The sequence below is a fragment of the Polypterus senegalus genome, chromosome 7, assembly GCF_016835505.1.
Source record: "Polypterus senegalus isolate Bchr_013 chromosome 7, ASM1683550v1, whole genome shotgun sequence".
In the NCBI taxonomy this organism is placed as follows: Eukaryota; Metazoa; Chordata; class Cladistia; order Polypteriformes; family Polypteridae; genus Polypterus; species Polypterus senegalus.
Genome location: NC_053160.1, coordinates 108,588,837 through 108,601,506, shown reverse-complemented (window position 1 = coordinate 108,601,506; position 12,670 = coordinate 108,588,837). Strand labels below are relative to the sequence as shown.

The 12,670-nt window shown below is 41.0% G+C and overlaps 1 protein-coding gene across 2 annotated transcripts in view; it reads right to left on the bottom strand.

Annotated features, from left to right (window-relative positions):
* The window catches only part of rusc2 (RUN and SH3 domain containing 2), a 347,767-nt gene that overhangs the window by 167,638 nt on the left and 167,459 nt on the right, over positions 1–12,670 (bottom strand). For both annotated transcript variants that reach the window (XM_039759148.1, XM_039759149.1), the window contains exon 3: positions 8,106–8,801. In XM_039759148.1, coding sequence (XP_039615082.1) covers positions 8,106–8,801 — 696 coding nt within the window. The remainder of the gene's footprint in view (positions 1–8,105; positions 8,802–12,670) is intronic.

Sequence of the window (12,670 nt, the reverse complement as noted above, 5' to 3'; positions counted from 1 at the left end):
AATGTCCTCCATAAAAAAGTTGTTTATCAGGTTTGCTTTCTCCCTATCTCTCTCGATGGAAGCACCCTGCTTCAAGCTGCAGCCAGTGATGATCTTCATCCCATCCCACACTTCCTTCATACTGTTATTCTGCAACTTTTGCTCCAGTTTTCTCATGTACTGCTCCTTCACCGCCCTGAGCTGGACTCTGAGTTCCTTCTGCACCCGCTTGAGCTCATGCTGATCACCGCATTTAAAAGCCTTTTTCTTCTGGTTCAAAAGGCCCTTGATGTCACTTGTAATCCATGGCTTGTTGTTAGCATAGCAGCGTACTGTTCTTACTGGAACTACAATGTCCACACAGAAGTTGATGTAATCAGTAGTGCAGTCAACAACCTCCTCAATGTTCTCACTATGTGACCCCTGCAGGATATACCAGTCCGTAGTTCCAAAGCAGTCTCTCACAGCCTGCTCTGCCTCAGGAGACCAATTCCTGAATAAGCATGTGGTTGTAGGTAACACCCTCACTCTTGGTTTGTAGTGAGGCTGAAGCAGAACCAGGTTATGATCTGCTTCCCCAAGTGCAGGCATCAGGGTGGCACTGTATGTGTCCTTAAGGTTTGCATACAATAGGTCAATAGTCCTATTTCCCCGGGTGTTACAATCCACATACTGGGAGAAGGCAGGTAATGTTTTGTCCAGCGTCACATGGTTAAAATATCCAGAGATTAAAACAAGCGCCTCGGGGTGCTGTGTTTGTAGTTTAGCAACAGCGGAGTGGATGATGCCACAGTCTATTCTCCATGTCCGCGTGAGGAGGGATGTAAACAATAACAACAATGACATGTCCAAACTCTCTGAGCAAGTAATAGGGACGCAGACTTACAGCTAACAGTTCGATGTCCCTGCAGCAAGTGGGGATTTTAATGTTTACATGTCCAGGGTTGCACCGTCTCATATTCACATAGAGAGCGAGTCCTCCTCCTTTACGCTTCCCGCAGGTATTTGCATCTCTGTCCACTCTACCGATGCTAAACCTGGGTAGCTCCATGTTAGCATATGGGATGCTAGTTGTTATTAACGTTTCACAAAAACACAACAAACTGCATTCTCTGTAGGTCCTGACATTTTTCATCAGTGCAGCCAGTTCGTCGATCTTATTATATATCCTCGCTAGCCACTTAGCCTTTAGCTTAGCACCAGCTCTGCTGCCACGATACCGCCATCTTACTTTGTCAGGCCTTTCTTCTCAGCGCTAGAAGTTGACTACCTGAATAGACGAGTCTCGGCATGTAAAAATCCATGTCTAAGTAGTAAAAAGTGTCCAGGAAATTTTTCCACATAAAAGAAAGTAGTAGGAGTGATCAGAAATATAGAGAAAAAGGTAGAAAGATAAGAAGTCGTACACAGAGCTGCTGGGAAGGCTGCCACTCACGGCGGCACCTAACTATGTAAATTAATACTTCTTTTTACAGTTCCAATGTCAAGCAGCAACCTGACACTTATAAATAAATGCTTTAATAACAGACTAACAAACCCAAGCAAGTCATTCTGCTGTGATACTATGACTGACAGACCACTTGACTCCTGCTTGTGGCCCACACTTTAGGAATCACAATGCAAGTTTCCATCCTGGTTTATTAAATAAATAATTTAGCAAAAATGAATCTGTTAGGAACTGGTTTATATTTTTTAGTGCCTTTTTCAGATAACTGACACTTGATTGGGGGCTAAGAGATTAAGATGCTTTTGATTATTTGTTATTTTTCCATTTACTTTAAATCTGAAATGTTATTTTGATGCATTTTGGCCACTAGGGATGAACAATTTGGGAAAAATATCTAATTTTGATTTTTCAAACAGATATCGCAATTTGCTTTGCGATATAATTTTATGCAATACAATTTTTAAAAGTCAAGCTTCAGTCCAAAATTCACAGATTTAAAACATCATGGAGCATGACCACATCAAAATATTGATCACTATCAACATATTAACTGTTTTATATTCTAATTCAATGATGACAGATTTATCGTATTTTTTGTGAAAGAACATGGAACAATCAAACAAATAACAATTATCACAAAAGCCATTACTTGGGGATAAGAAGCAGCATCTAAATGTTGCACAATATGTAATCAATACAATATTATTTACTGATATCCAGCATTTATCTTATAAACTGACAAACAACAGAATAATTATCAAAGAAGTGATCACTAAATATATTAGAAATAGAATCCAAATGTTACCAAAATATTGAAATATTGCACATTCAAATAAAACATTTATTTGTATATAAACAGCATTTACCTTTTGAACTTATTTTTCACAGAGGCTGACACTATAGGATTAAGTGCAGAACAATTAAAATCTTATAGTTACTCCAAACATCAGAAGCTTTACATAATACTTGCTTCGCTGAATTCTTTAGATCTCCTCAATGCACAAGAGAAGTGTTTTGAAAAACTTCGCTGAGTGGCAGACCCGTCACCTAGACCAAATCTGAAGATTGGCCTTTGCATTTATGTAGGTGGGGACTAGTCTATATGAATTTCTAAATTTAAATATAGAGAATCCTATGCACTTTTCCTAAAAAAAAAGCACTGATTTGAAAATAAGTGAAGAGCAGAGATGCTGATGTGCTAATCAATCCAGCACTTGTTTAAAGAGATGATGTGTAAATTGATGTTGGTGCCATTTTGAGCAGCAGGCAACCCTATATTACCATAGCAGACAGCACGCTCAGACTCCACTCAACCAAGTTAACCAAAGGACAACATTAAGCTGATGCCTCCAAAATAATAATAAAACTAGTCAATAAATGCACTGTATTAAAATCACTCTGCTCATCAGCCAGATAGCATGCATGTAGTCAAAAGAGATAAAGCAGTGGCTGCGCAACACATGATCACACGCAGCTAAGCACAGAAAGAGATAAAAGTAAAAACTTGCCCTTTATGCAAGCTCCCTCGGTACAACTTGATTATGATTGTCCATTCTTCCATCCATTATCCAACCCGCTATATCCTAACTACAGGGTAACGGGGGTCTGCTGGAGTCAATCCCAGCCAACACAGGGTGCAAGGCAGGAAACAAACCCTAGGCAGGGCGCCAGCCCAACAAAGGGCGTACATACATACAATAGGGACAATTTAGAATCGCCAATGCACCTAACCTGCATGTCTTTGGACTGTGGGAGGAAACCAGAGTACTCGGAAGTAGGGAAGCACTTTCGGTGTTCGGCCGAATAAGTAAAAAGGCCGAATAAATTTTGCCGAACAATGACGTTTTTAATGACGCGATCAAATAGTAACCCGCGTAGAGTGAGAGGCGCACGCTTTATGCAGCAAAAATGTCAGCAGTGTGGAAGCACTTTAAAGCGTCAGAGAAAGAGGCAAAAACGGCCGTTTGCAGACACTGTTCTGCTGAATTGTCCAGAGGGGGTGCATCTGCAAAAACATACAGCACTTCAAGTTTAATTTATCACTTAAAATCAAGACACCCCAAACATCATGCAGAGTACGAGAAAGACACGGCGGCGGCTACGGTAACAGCAGCAGCAAAAAGGAAAGTAGCTCCTCCCAGTCCTAGGACACCCACTTCATCTGTGGCTGACTTCTTAGAAAAGGCAAAAAAGTTTGCCAATGACAGTGCCAAAGCTAAAGGTATTACTAAAAGGATAATGGAATTCATCGCATTGGATGATCAACCATTCTCTGTTGTAGAGGATGTTGGATTTCGCAGGCTTATAGACCATGTTGAGCCCCGTTACACCATGCCTAGTAGACGGCATTTCTCAGACGTGTGCTTACCTGAGATGTATAACGTCGTTTCAACTCACGTCCATGAGCTCTTGGCTACAGATATTGCAGCCCTCAGCTTCACGACTGATATTTGGAGCTCGGATGTGAGCCCCACCAGTATGCTGAGTTTAACTGCGCAGTGGATCGACACAGATTTCAGGCTACAAAAGATTGTGCTTCACTCACAAGAGTTTAGAGGGTCCCATACAGCTGTAGCCATATCCGAGGCGTTCACCAACATGTTTGACACTTGGCGTATTGACCGATCTAAAGTACATGCGGTAGTCAGTGACAACGCAAGAAATATGGCTAAAGCCATGGAAGATAGTGATCTGAAAGGCATACGGTGTATGGCACACAAAATTCAACTGGCGGTCAACGAGGGATTGTTGAGTCAGTGCAGTATAGCAGATGTGAGAGCGATAGGCAGGAAAATTGTTGGCCATTTTAAACATTCACCGCTTGCCTATGCGCGCCTACAATCTATCCAAGAACAGTTCGGAACGCCACTAAAACGTTTCCAACAAGATGTGAGCACAAGGTGGAACAGTACATATTATATGCTGGAAATCCTTTTTGCGCAAAAGCGAGTCTTGGCTACATACATAGCAGATCATGACCTGCCCCCGACATTCACCGCATACCAGTGGGTGTTAATCGAGAATGTTCTCTCTCTTCTCGCCCCCTTTGAGCAGATAACAAAAGAGATAAGCTCATCTGATGCATCTGTGGCAGACGTCATACCTTTACTTGCAGCACTAAAGCGTCTTTTAAACAAAGAGGCTGAAACAGACCACGGAGTTAAAACAACTAAAAGTGCACTCTTGGAAGCTGTCAGCACACGATTTAGTCAGGCGGACTCAGAACCCCTGTACTTCATCGCGACTGTGCTTGATCCACGATATAAACTTGGATGTGGGGAAAAAGCTGCGCACACGAGAAATGATCCATGCCGAGTTGGATTTGGGAAAGCCGCTAGGTGATGGGAGACGGTCAGGTGATGCACAGCGCAGGAGATGAAAACAGCGCAGAGAGTAAACAGGCTCGTACTACAGATGAGCCGCGCACAGTCTCGCTGTCTGACATGTTCGATGAGATCCTCCAAGAGAATAACCCATTTGCAAGACAGAGGACAAGCTCAACCGCTCAACAGAGATGGTTATCTCTCAGAAGTCCCCATCCCCAGGTGTAATAACCCTCTCGAATTTTGGAGGACCAATCAAGGCCGCTTTCCCGACCTGGCACAGATGGCACGCAGGTAGGCTACTTCTATGGGAAATTAATTTAAGATTTTATTTATATTTTGGATTATGGTAACACTTTATAAGTAGTTTCTATTTTTAACATTAACTAACAATGAAAAACCCTTATTAAAAGCATTTATTAATCTTAATGTTAACATTTACTAATACAGTATTAAAACTAAGTATCACATTTTTAATTTTTGAATTAAAAAGTATCAAAAGTGGTAGGTCTATTTGTTAAAATTGTTAATGCACTTATACTAACATGAACTAAATATTTTTTATTATCTTACATTAACGAAGATTAATAAATACCATAACAAATGTATTGCTCATTGTTAGTTAATGCAATAATGTTTACAAAAGGAAACATTGTAAAGTGTTACTACCTATATTTTATATTATGTATTTTGTGAAAATTTAACTATTTTCAGTGTAGTAAAATAGTAGGCCTACACTGGGTTTCAACCATTTCATTATCTTGAAGACATTGTTCGTTTTGAAATGAGCAACTGTCAAAAAACTGCAATAAAAATTTCAACTATTCTGCAGGTACTTGTCTGCTCCATGCACAAGCACCGACAGCGAGAGACTGTTTAGTGCCTCATCTCATGTCATCGATGAGAAGAGGAACCGACTTTCATGTGAGAAAGCAGAGAAACTACTTTTCATAAAGAAGAACCTGCCACTTTTCCTGAAGAAGTAGGCTAAGTAGGCTTATGTCAAGGACAGTTATTCATTTGTTGTGGGTTCATCCACATTTTTTGCACTATTCAATGCACATTTGTTGTTGTAGACATACAGAGTTACATTCTTTCAGCAGTCAGTTATAGGCCTAACATAGGCTATTCAAGAAGGGGGGCTTCAAAGATGGCCAAATAAAAATATTTTTTTATTTTACTAATTTATTTATTTTAAGTTATATTGTGCTTTGTTTGTATAATATCTGCTGGAATGTTAAAAAAAATGTTCAGTGTTAAATAAATATTTTGAAATTGTATTTTTGTTATTTGATTTATTTATTTTATTTAATTATTGTAATGGTGAAAAAAATGGCAAAATAAATGGAAAAAAATGTGAAACACCGCGTTCGGTATTCGGCCAAGCATTTCATTATTATTCGGCTTAGGCCAAAAATTTCATTTCGGTGCATCCCTACTCGGAAGAAACCCATGCAGACACGGGGAGAACATGCAAACTCCACGCAGGGAGGACCCGGGAAGCGAACCCGGGTCTCCTAACTGCGAGGCAGCAGCGCTACCTTATTTATCTTAACCGCCCTGGTTAAAAAATCATCTGTGAACTTGGCACATGTTATTCAATCCAGCTCTGTTCAGAACCTTTGCTCATTCCGTCTGATAGCTGAATTATGTTGTCAATATAAGGATGTTCCGGTGAAATACCAGGTAATTTGTCATATAATCATGAAGCGGAGGCAATGTCTATCATTTTACAATATCTATAATGTCTTTCATAGAAACTGATGGACGTACATGCAACCATCTGCCGAAGGTGATGCTGAATTACTGTTCACACCAGTTAATAAGTTTGGGTATGATATGTGCTCATACTTGCTACAAAGGCACTTATCAATTTTTGTGGATCTAGAATACGTACAGCATGTACATTTTATACAAAATTGTTCTTTTCTTCATTAAAAAAATTATTAATGGATGGCCTTTGCATTTTGTTTGGACTGGCATGGGACCCAGAGGCCCACCCAAAACAATGGGCTTGACTTGTGAATATAAGAGCAGACCAGTGAGGAAGAAGAAAAAAACAGATTTTGAAGGGGTCTAGCTGTAAGTTTTATTAATGAATAAAACAAGCTAACCATTCAAAATCACAAAAAGGCTGATTATGGATGTGAAGTACAAAAACATCTGCAAAATACTGCAGCATAACATGTCTGGAGTAACACAATGCAAAAACTGGATGCGGGTAAAATTAAACAATGTTCTTTAACAATCAAATGTCAGCTTTTACCTTAGAATAAGACCTTTTTAAATAAGTCTGAATTACATATGAAGAGAAACTTTTGATCTAACAGCCCTGTTTGTCAGATACTGTATGCTGCATAACGTACTGTATATTCTAAATTGTGCTTTGGTGTCTTTGTAGTATTATTCTATTACATGGGCACTGTTTATGTTTATAAGACTATCCAGCAACATTATGCATTTTAAAGTGCAAGATTTTATACTTAAGTAGAAGTTCATCCTATTTCAATCCAAACTCTCAGAAATTGCTGCTCTCTCCCTTCATCTGTACTTAAGCAAGAAGAAAAGTGACATCTTCTTGATGTGCCCACCAAATACCATTGCTTTCTGCCTCTTCATTCTAAATATTGCTTTTATGCAATTATTTGTGTGTAAATTAAATCAAATTTTAATTAAAATAAACAAATTATTTTACTATTATTGTTTTAATGTATCTTCAAAATACTGATTGCATGTAACACTACAATAGCCAATAAAAAAAAAATTCTATAATTATTAACATTTGTTCTCCTCAATCTAAAGCAACTGAGTTTCTGACAGTAAAGGAAAAGGGCCAAATCACTGGAAGTTAAATCCTCATCAGATCATCAGATCACCAAATCAAAAACTCAGAAGTTAGGATGGGTGAACTCTCATAAAAGGAAAGAGAGTCAGAGCAAGACATTTTAATTAGATACACGAAGGTGGAAGTCAAGAACACAATTCAATTTAAGAAAGTAATTCTGTGGATGCAAAAACATTCAACCAGAAATACTTATTAAACACAATGCCTCAAATATACAAAAAGATTCCCTCTCCTGAACAAATTAAAATCTTTTAACTGAACAGTCATTTGTTTCTGCTGCCAATGATTGCGAAACACAGGTGCCCACAGTATTAACTTACGAAAAACTGCTGAAACTCATCTTGAACCAGTAATGATATGATTAAAATGATCATTCAAATTGATAGACAGAGAGACATAGAGACAGACAGACAGACAAACAAACAAACAAACAAAAAACAAAGCAAGCATCTCCAGGTTCTGGCCAGAGCAAAATTTAGGTCGTTCATGTAAAAAAGCTATGTTTACTTGCCATTTCCTGGACGAACTGCAATACTGCTTTGTCTGTATGCTTCTTTGATGTCTTCATTTTTAATGTACTTCTGTTGTGGGTTTAGCTGTGTCAATGAGTTAAATGCTGATGGGGAAAATGCAGGTCGAGATGTTTCATGCAGGCAGTATCCACTAACTTTTTCTGACAGAGATGGTTGTTCCTTTGTTGGAGAGTCAATCAGACCCCCTTGCTGTATTTTCTGAGAACAGGGTTTTTCTTTGCATTGATCTCCATTATGATAATCATTAGCTTTGCCAAACTGTCTAGCCACTGGTGAAACTTTGATTGGGAGGAGGCTGGCAGAAGCAGGACAAGAACGACTGCGGGGTGGTTTACTAGATCTGTCAGGGGTTGGAGTACAAGTTGAACAGGTTTCAGTGCTGGAGTCACCATTATGCACTGGTGAATAGCTTCCCAGAGGGGATAATCGAACTGAATCAGGACTAGTCTTCTTCACTCTATCCTCTTTGTCCTCCCTCTGCATGACAGTGTCAGATGCTGGCTGGCCAGTAGGACGATTGTACATTTGACTGATGTAGTCACTGAGCAATGGACGTAGCTTTGCATGTGGTTTGCTGAGTTGATGTTGAAAAACAAAAGGCTGGATTGGCAAAGTGGTTGGGCGCTGCTCTTTGCTGTAACGTATAGTTGCCCTTCCATCACTGATAGAACCTCCTGTAAGGAGAAAAAAAAATGCAGTGAAAGAAAAGTTGAAAAGCAAATAACTGAAAAACTTCACAGCAGATCCTCTGATAATCAAATACAAATACAATGTTTTTGCTTGTGTTACTGTTATGCTACATTCACATGCTATGGAAAAGATGGGAAATTCCCAGTGGGAAATTGTCATGTTAATATCTTTACTTTATTGGAACAATCTAGATTAAAGAATGATATGAAAATTTACATTCACATTTATTTGCTAAGCAGGCACTTTCATCCAAAGTGACTTATAAAAGAGGTCAGCATAATCAAGTAAACATCAGGGGCCTCAAATATAATTGGTGTGGACGCATAAAAATGTTGCGCACGCCTGTTTCCACACTCACATCATGATGTACAAAAACTAAACTTGGCATGAAGCCATGCACATTCTCACACCAGCTAAAACCATTGCATACGCAAGTTCTGGGCTCAGTTTTGCAAACTGGCGACACCCAGCACATGTGTGATTTCCCTTTATTTTTTAGATTCACATCCCTGATGCTTCTTTATCAAATACACTGAAATTAAGCACATATTGTTTTGTTGTTTAAGGCATCTGATTGTAATCAACCTGTAAGCATATAATGGTGCACGGAATGGCCAAACTATTCTAAATACCACTGTTGCTTTAGTGTTGTTACTCTCAGAGTATTTTAACCCACAGTATCTGAATGTGTAATCACAGCTGTACAGTAGCTGATCGGAAATAGGATTATTGGGGTACCACATCAAGGAAACGCTGTCTCAGCCATGTGCCCAGTCTATTTTGTGAACCTCGCCCCGGACACAGACAGGCAGACACGTTAATGTCACCCACAAACACAGGTTTATTCTTCATTATTCTGTACAATTCTGCTCACCAAACCCCCTCAGTCCAGGCCACTCCAATGCCTTCTCTTTTCTTCTCTTTCTCTCTCTCTCTCTCTCTCTTTCTTTCTCTCTCTTTTCTTCTGACCGCCTCCTTCCTCCTCCAGACGTTGCAACTCTTCCACCTGACTCTTGTCAATGACTGGAGGGAGGCGGCCCCTTTTACGGATGGGCTCCAGCTGCTTCCCGGCAATCTCCCACGGACACACCCCCGTGTGGCGGAAGTGCCGGCTGCGCACCCGGAAGCGGCCCGGGCGTCCCCTGTCGTCTTCCCCCTGGCACTTCCGCCACACTAGGCTCCTGGGATAATCAGGCACTGGGGCGCCGCCTGGCGGTGGCCACGGGTCCCTACAGGGCTGGGCTTCCAAGCCCTCTACCCGAGGCCTCCAGTATAACCAGGACGGACGCCCCCTCTGGGCGTCCCGGCCGGGGACCACAATTTGAACTTCTCCCATTTAAAAAATGCTTTAGAGCATTTCGTTTACGACATTGTGGTTCAGAAAACAGTTTTACCCCAAGAGCTATAAATGCACTCAATCACTCCATCAACTGTTCCTGTTAGAACTGTTTGTACTTATAAGTACAATCTCTTCACTGTAAACTTGCACTACAGCTGTAATATTACACAACCTGAGCCACTTTATACAATGCTGTGGAGAGTGGCCTGTACACAGACAGGGAGACACGATGATTTATCACCACATACGCATTTATTAAAAATTATTTACAGTAAGTACCGCACACAACCCAGTGCCCCTGCACCAATCACCTGTCAAGTCCTGGCCTCTCAAAATGCCTTTACTTTTCTGGTCTGCCTCTATTCCTCTCCTCCGAGCTCCGTCCTCTTCCACCCGACTCCAAACATCGAATGGTGCCAGCTGTGCACCCGGAAGTGTGTCCCTGGTCGCCTTTTCTCCAGCACTTCCGGGTGTGGCAAAACTGCTGACAACCAGGGCTCTCCAGGCATTCGGGAGCCCCCTGGCAGTGACCACGGGCCCCTATAGGGTAAAGCTTCCATGCTCCTTTCCTGTGCTCCCCATAGCCACCAGTACGGTCGCTCCCTCGTGGTCCGGAAGAGGTGTAATCCCTCCTCTGTTTGTTCTGGGCGTCACGGCTGGGTACCGCCCAGCCGCTCACCACAACGCATATTTATATATGATGACGACTGGCTTTTAAGTCAATTTAGAATTCCAAGCGCTATCTTCTAGGAGCTTTTGATATAATTTCTAAGATGAAATGAAGTAAATTATGTATATTACATTATACAGATAAATGTTTTACTTCATTTAAATAATATATATTGTTAATGATTAAACAGGTGAGGCCTCGGTGGCACAGCGGTAGTGATGAGCTGGCACCCCATTCAGGGATTGCTCCTGCCACATGCTGCATGCTTGCTGGGACTGGTGCGACCCTGGATGGATAGATGGATGGAATAATTAAATTGTACTACAAAGATATTTCAATGTTCCTTAAAAGTTTTGAAGAATTGGCGTTCTAAGCTTAGAGATGGCTTGACATCTATTACAGATCTTGTGAGGCGATTGGTTACTTGGAGAAAGAAAAGGAAGGACAGGAAATGGGGGTTACGTTTGAAAGAGACAGTACTGCTGCAATAAATGATTTCATCAAGGGTTGTGCATGGTGCAGCAAGCATCTTGCAGGAGGCAGGAACAATCTCTGGAAAGGGCACCAGCTCATTGCTACCACTACGCCACCGTGTCTCTCTGTTTAATATGTGCTTTAATTCCAATCATCATGAAAATTATATCAAGTATACATCTTAGTATTTAAATTGTTCAGAGAGCTGTAATATCAAGAATGTAATTTATTTTGTGTTTATTCTGTGTTCTGTCAATGAAGAGAAAGCCCATTTAAGAAGTACGTAGTGATTCACATACAGAGTACATAGAAGAATATGAAGCATTTGTGCTATTTTAGTTACGATGGGATTTGAGAAACTAGTAAATTAAATGATTTTATGATTAAGTTTACAACATTCTACTCAATGACAAAATAAACTATGAGATTCAAGTGGACATTTTACATAACCATGTAACACTGGACAAAACATTACCTGCCTTCTCCCAGTATGAGGATAGTAACACAGGGGGAATTAGGACAATTGACGTACTGTATACAAACGTTAAAGACGCATACAGCGCCACCTTGCTGCCTGCGTTTGGGAAAACAGATCATAACCTGGCTCTGCTTCAGCCTCACTACAAACAAAGAATGAGGGAGCTACCTACAACCACACGCTCATTCAGGAAGTGGTCCCCTGAGGCAGAGCAGGCTCTGAGAGATTGCTTTGGAACTACAGACTGGGATACTCTGCAGGGATCACATAGTGAGAACACTGAGGAGCTTGTTGACTGCACTACTGACTACATCAACTTCTGTGTGGACATTGTACTTCCAGTAAGAACAGTACATTGCTATGCTAACAACAACCCGTAGATTACAAGTGACATCAAGGGCCTTTTCAACTAGAAGAAAAGGGCTTTTAAAGGCGGTGATCAGCATGAGCTCAAGCGCGGGCAGAAGGAACTCCGAGCCCAGCTCAGGGCGGCGAAGGAGTAGTACAGGAGAAAGCTGGAGCAGAAGTTACAGAATAACAGCATGAAGGAAGTGTGGGATGGGATGAAAATCATCACTGGCTGCAGCTCGAAGTGGGGTGCCACCATCGACAGAGACGTGGAGAGAGCAAACCAAATGAACAACTTCTTTAACAAGTTTGACCACCCTAACCCACTCTCACCTCGGAGTACTGCATCCTCCAACCATCCTTCTGCTGATACCAGCATAGGAGAAACATCCCCACCCACAATTACAGCAGCACAGGAGGGCAGAGAGATGAGGAGACTTCAACATTACCCTGGAATAGGGGAGAGTCCCGAGGCATTGGAAAACATCTTGTATCAACCCAGTCCCAAAGGTATCACGTCCTAGTGAGCTGAATGACTTCCGGC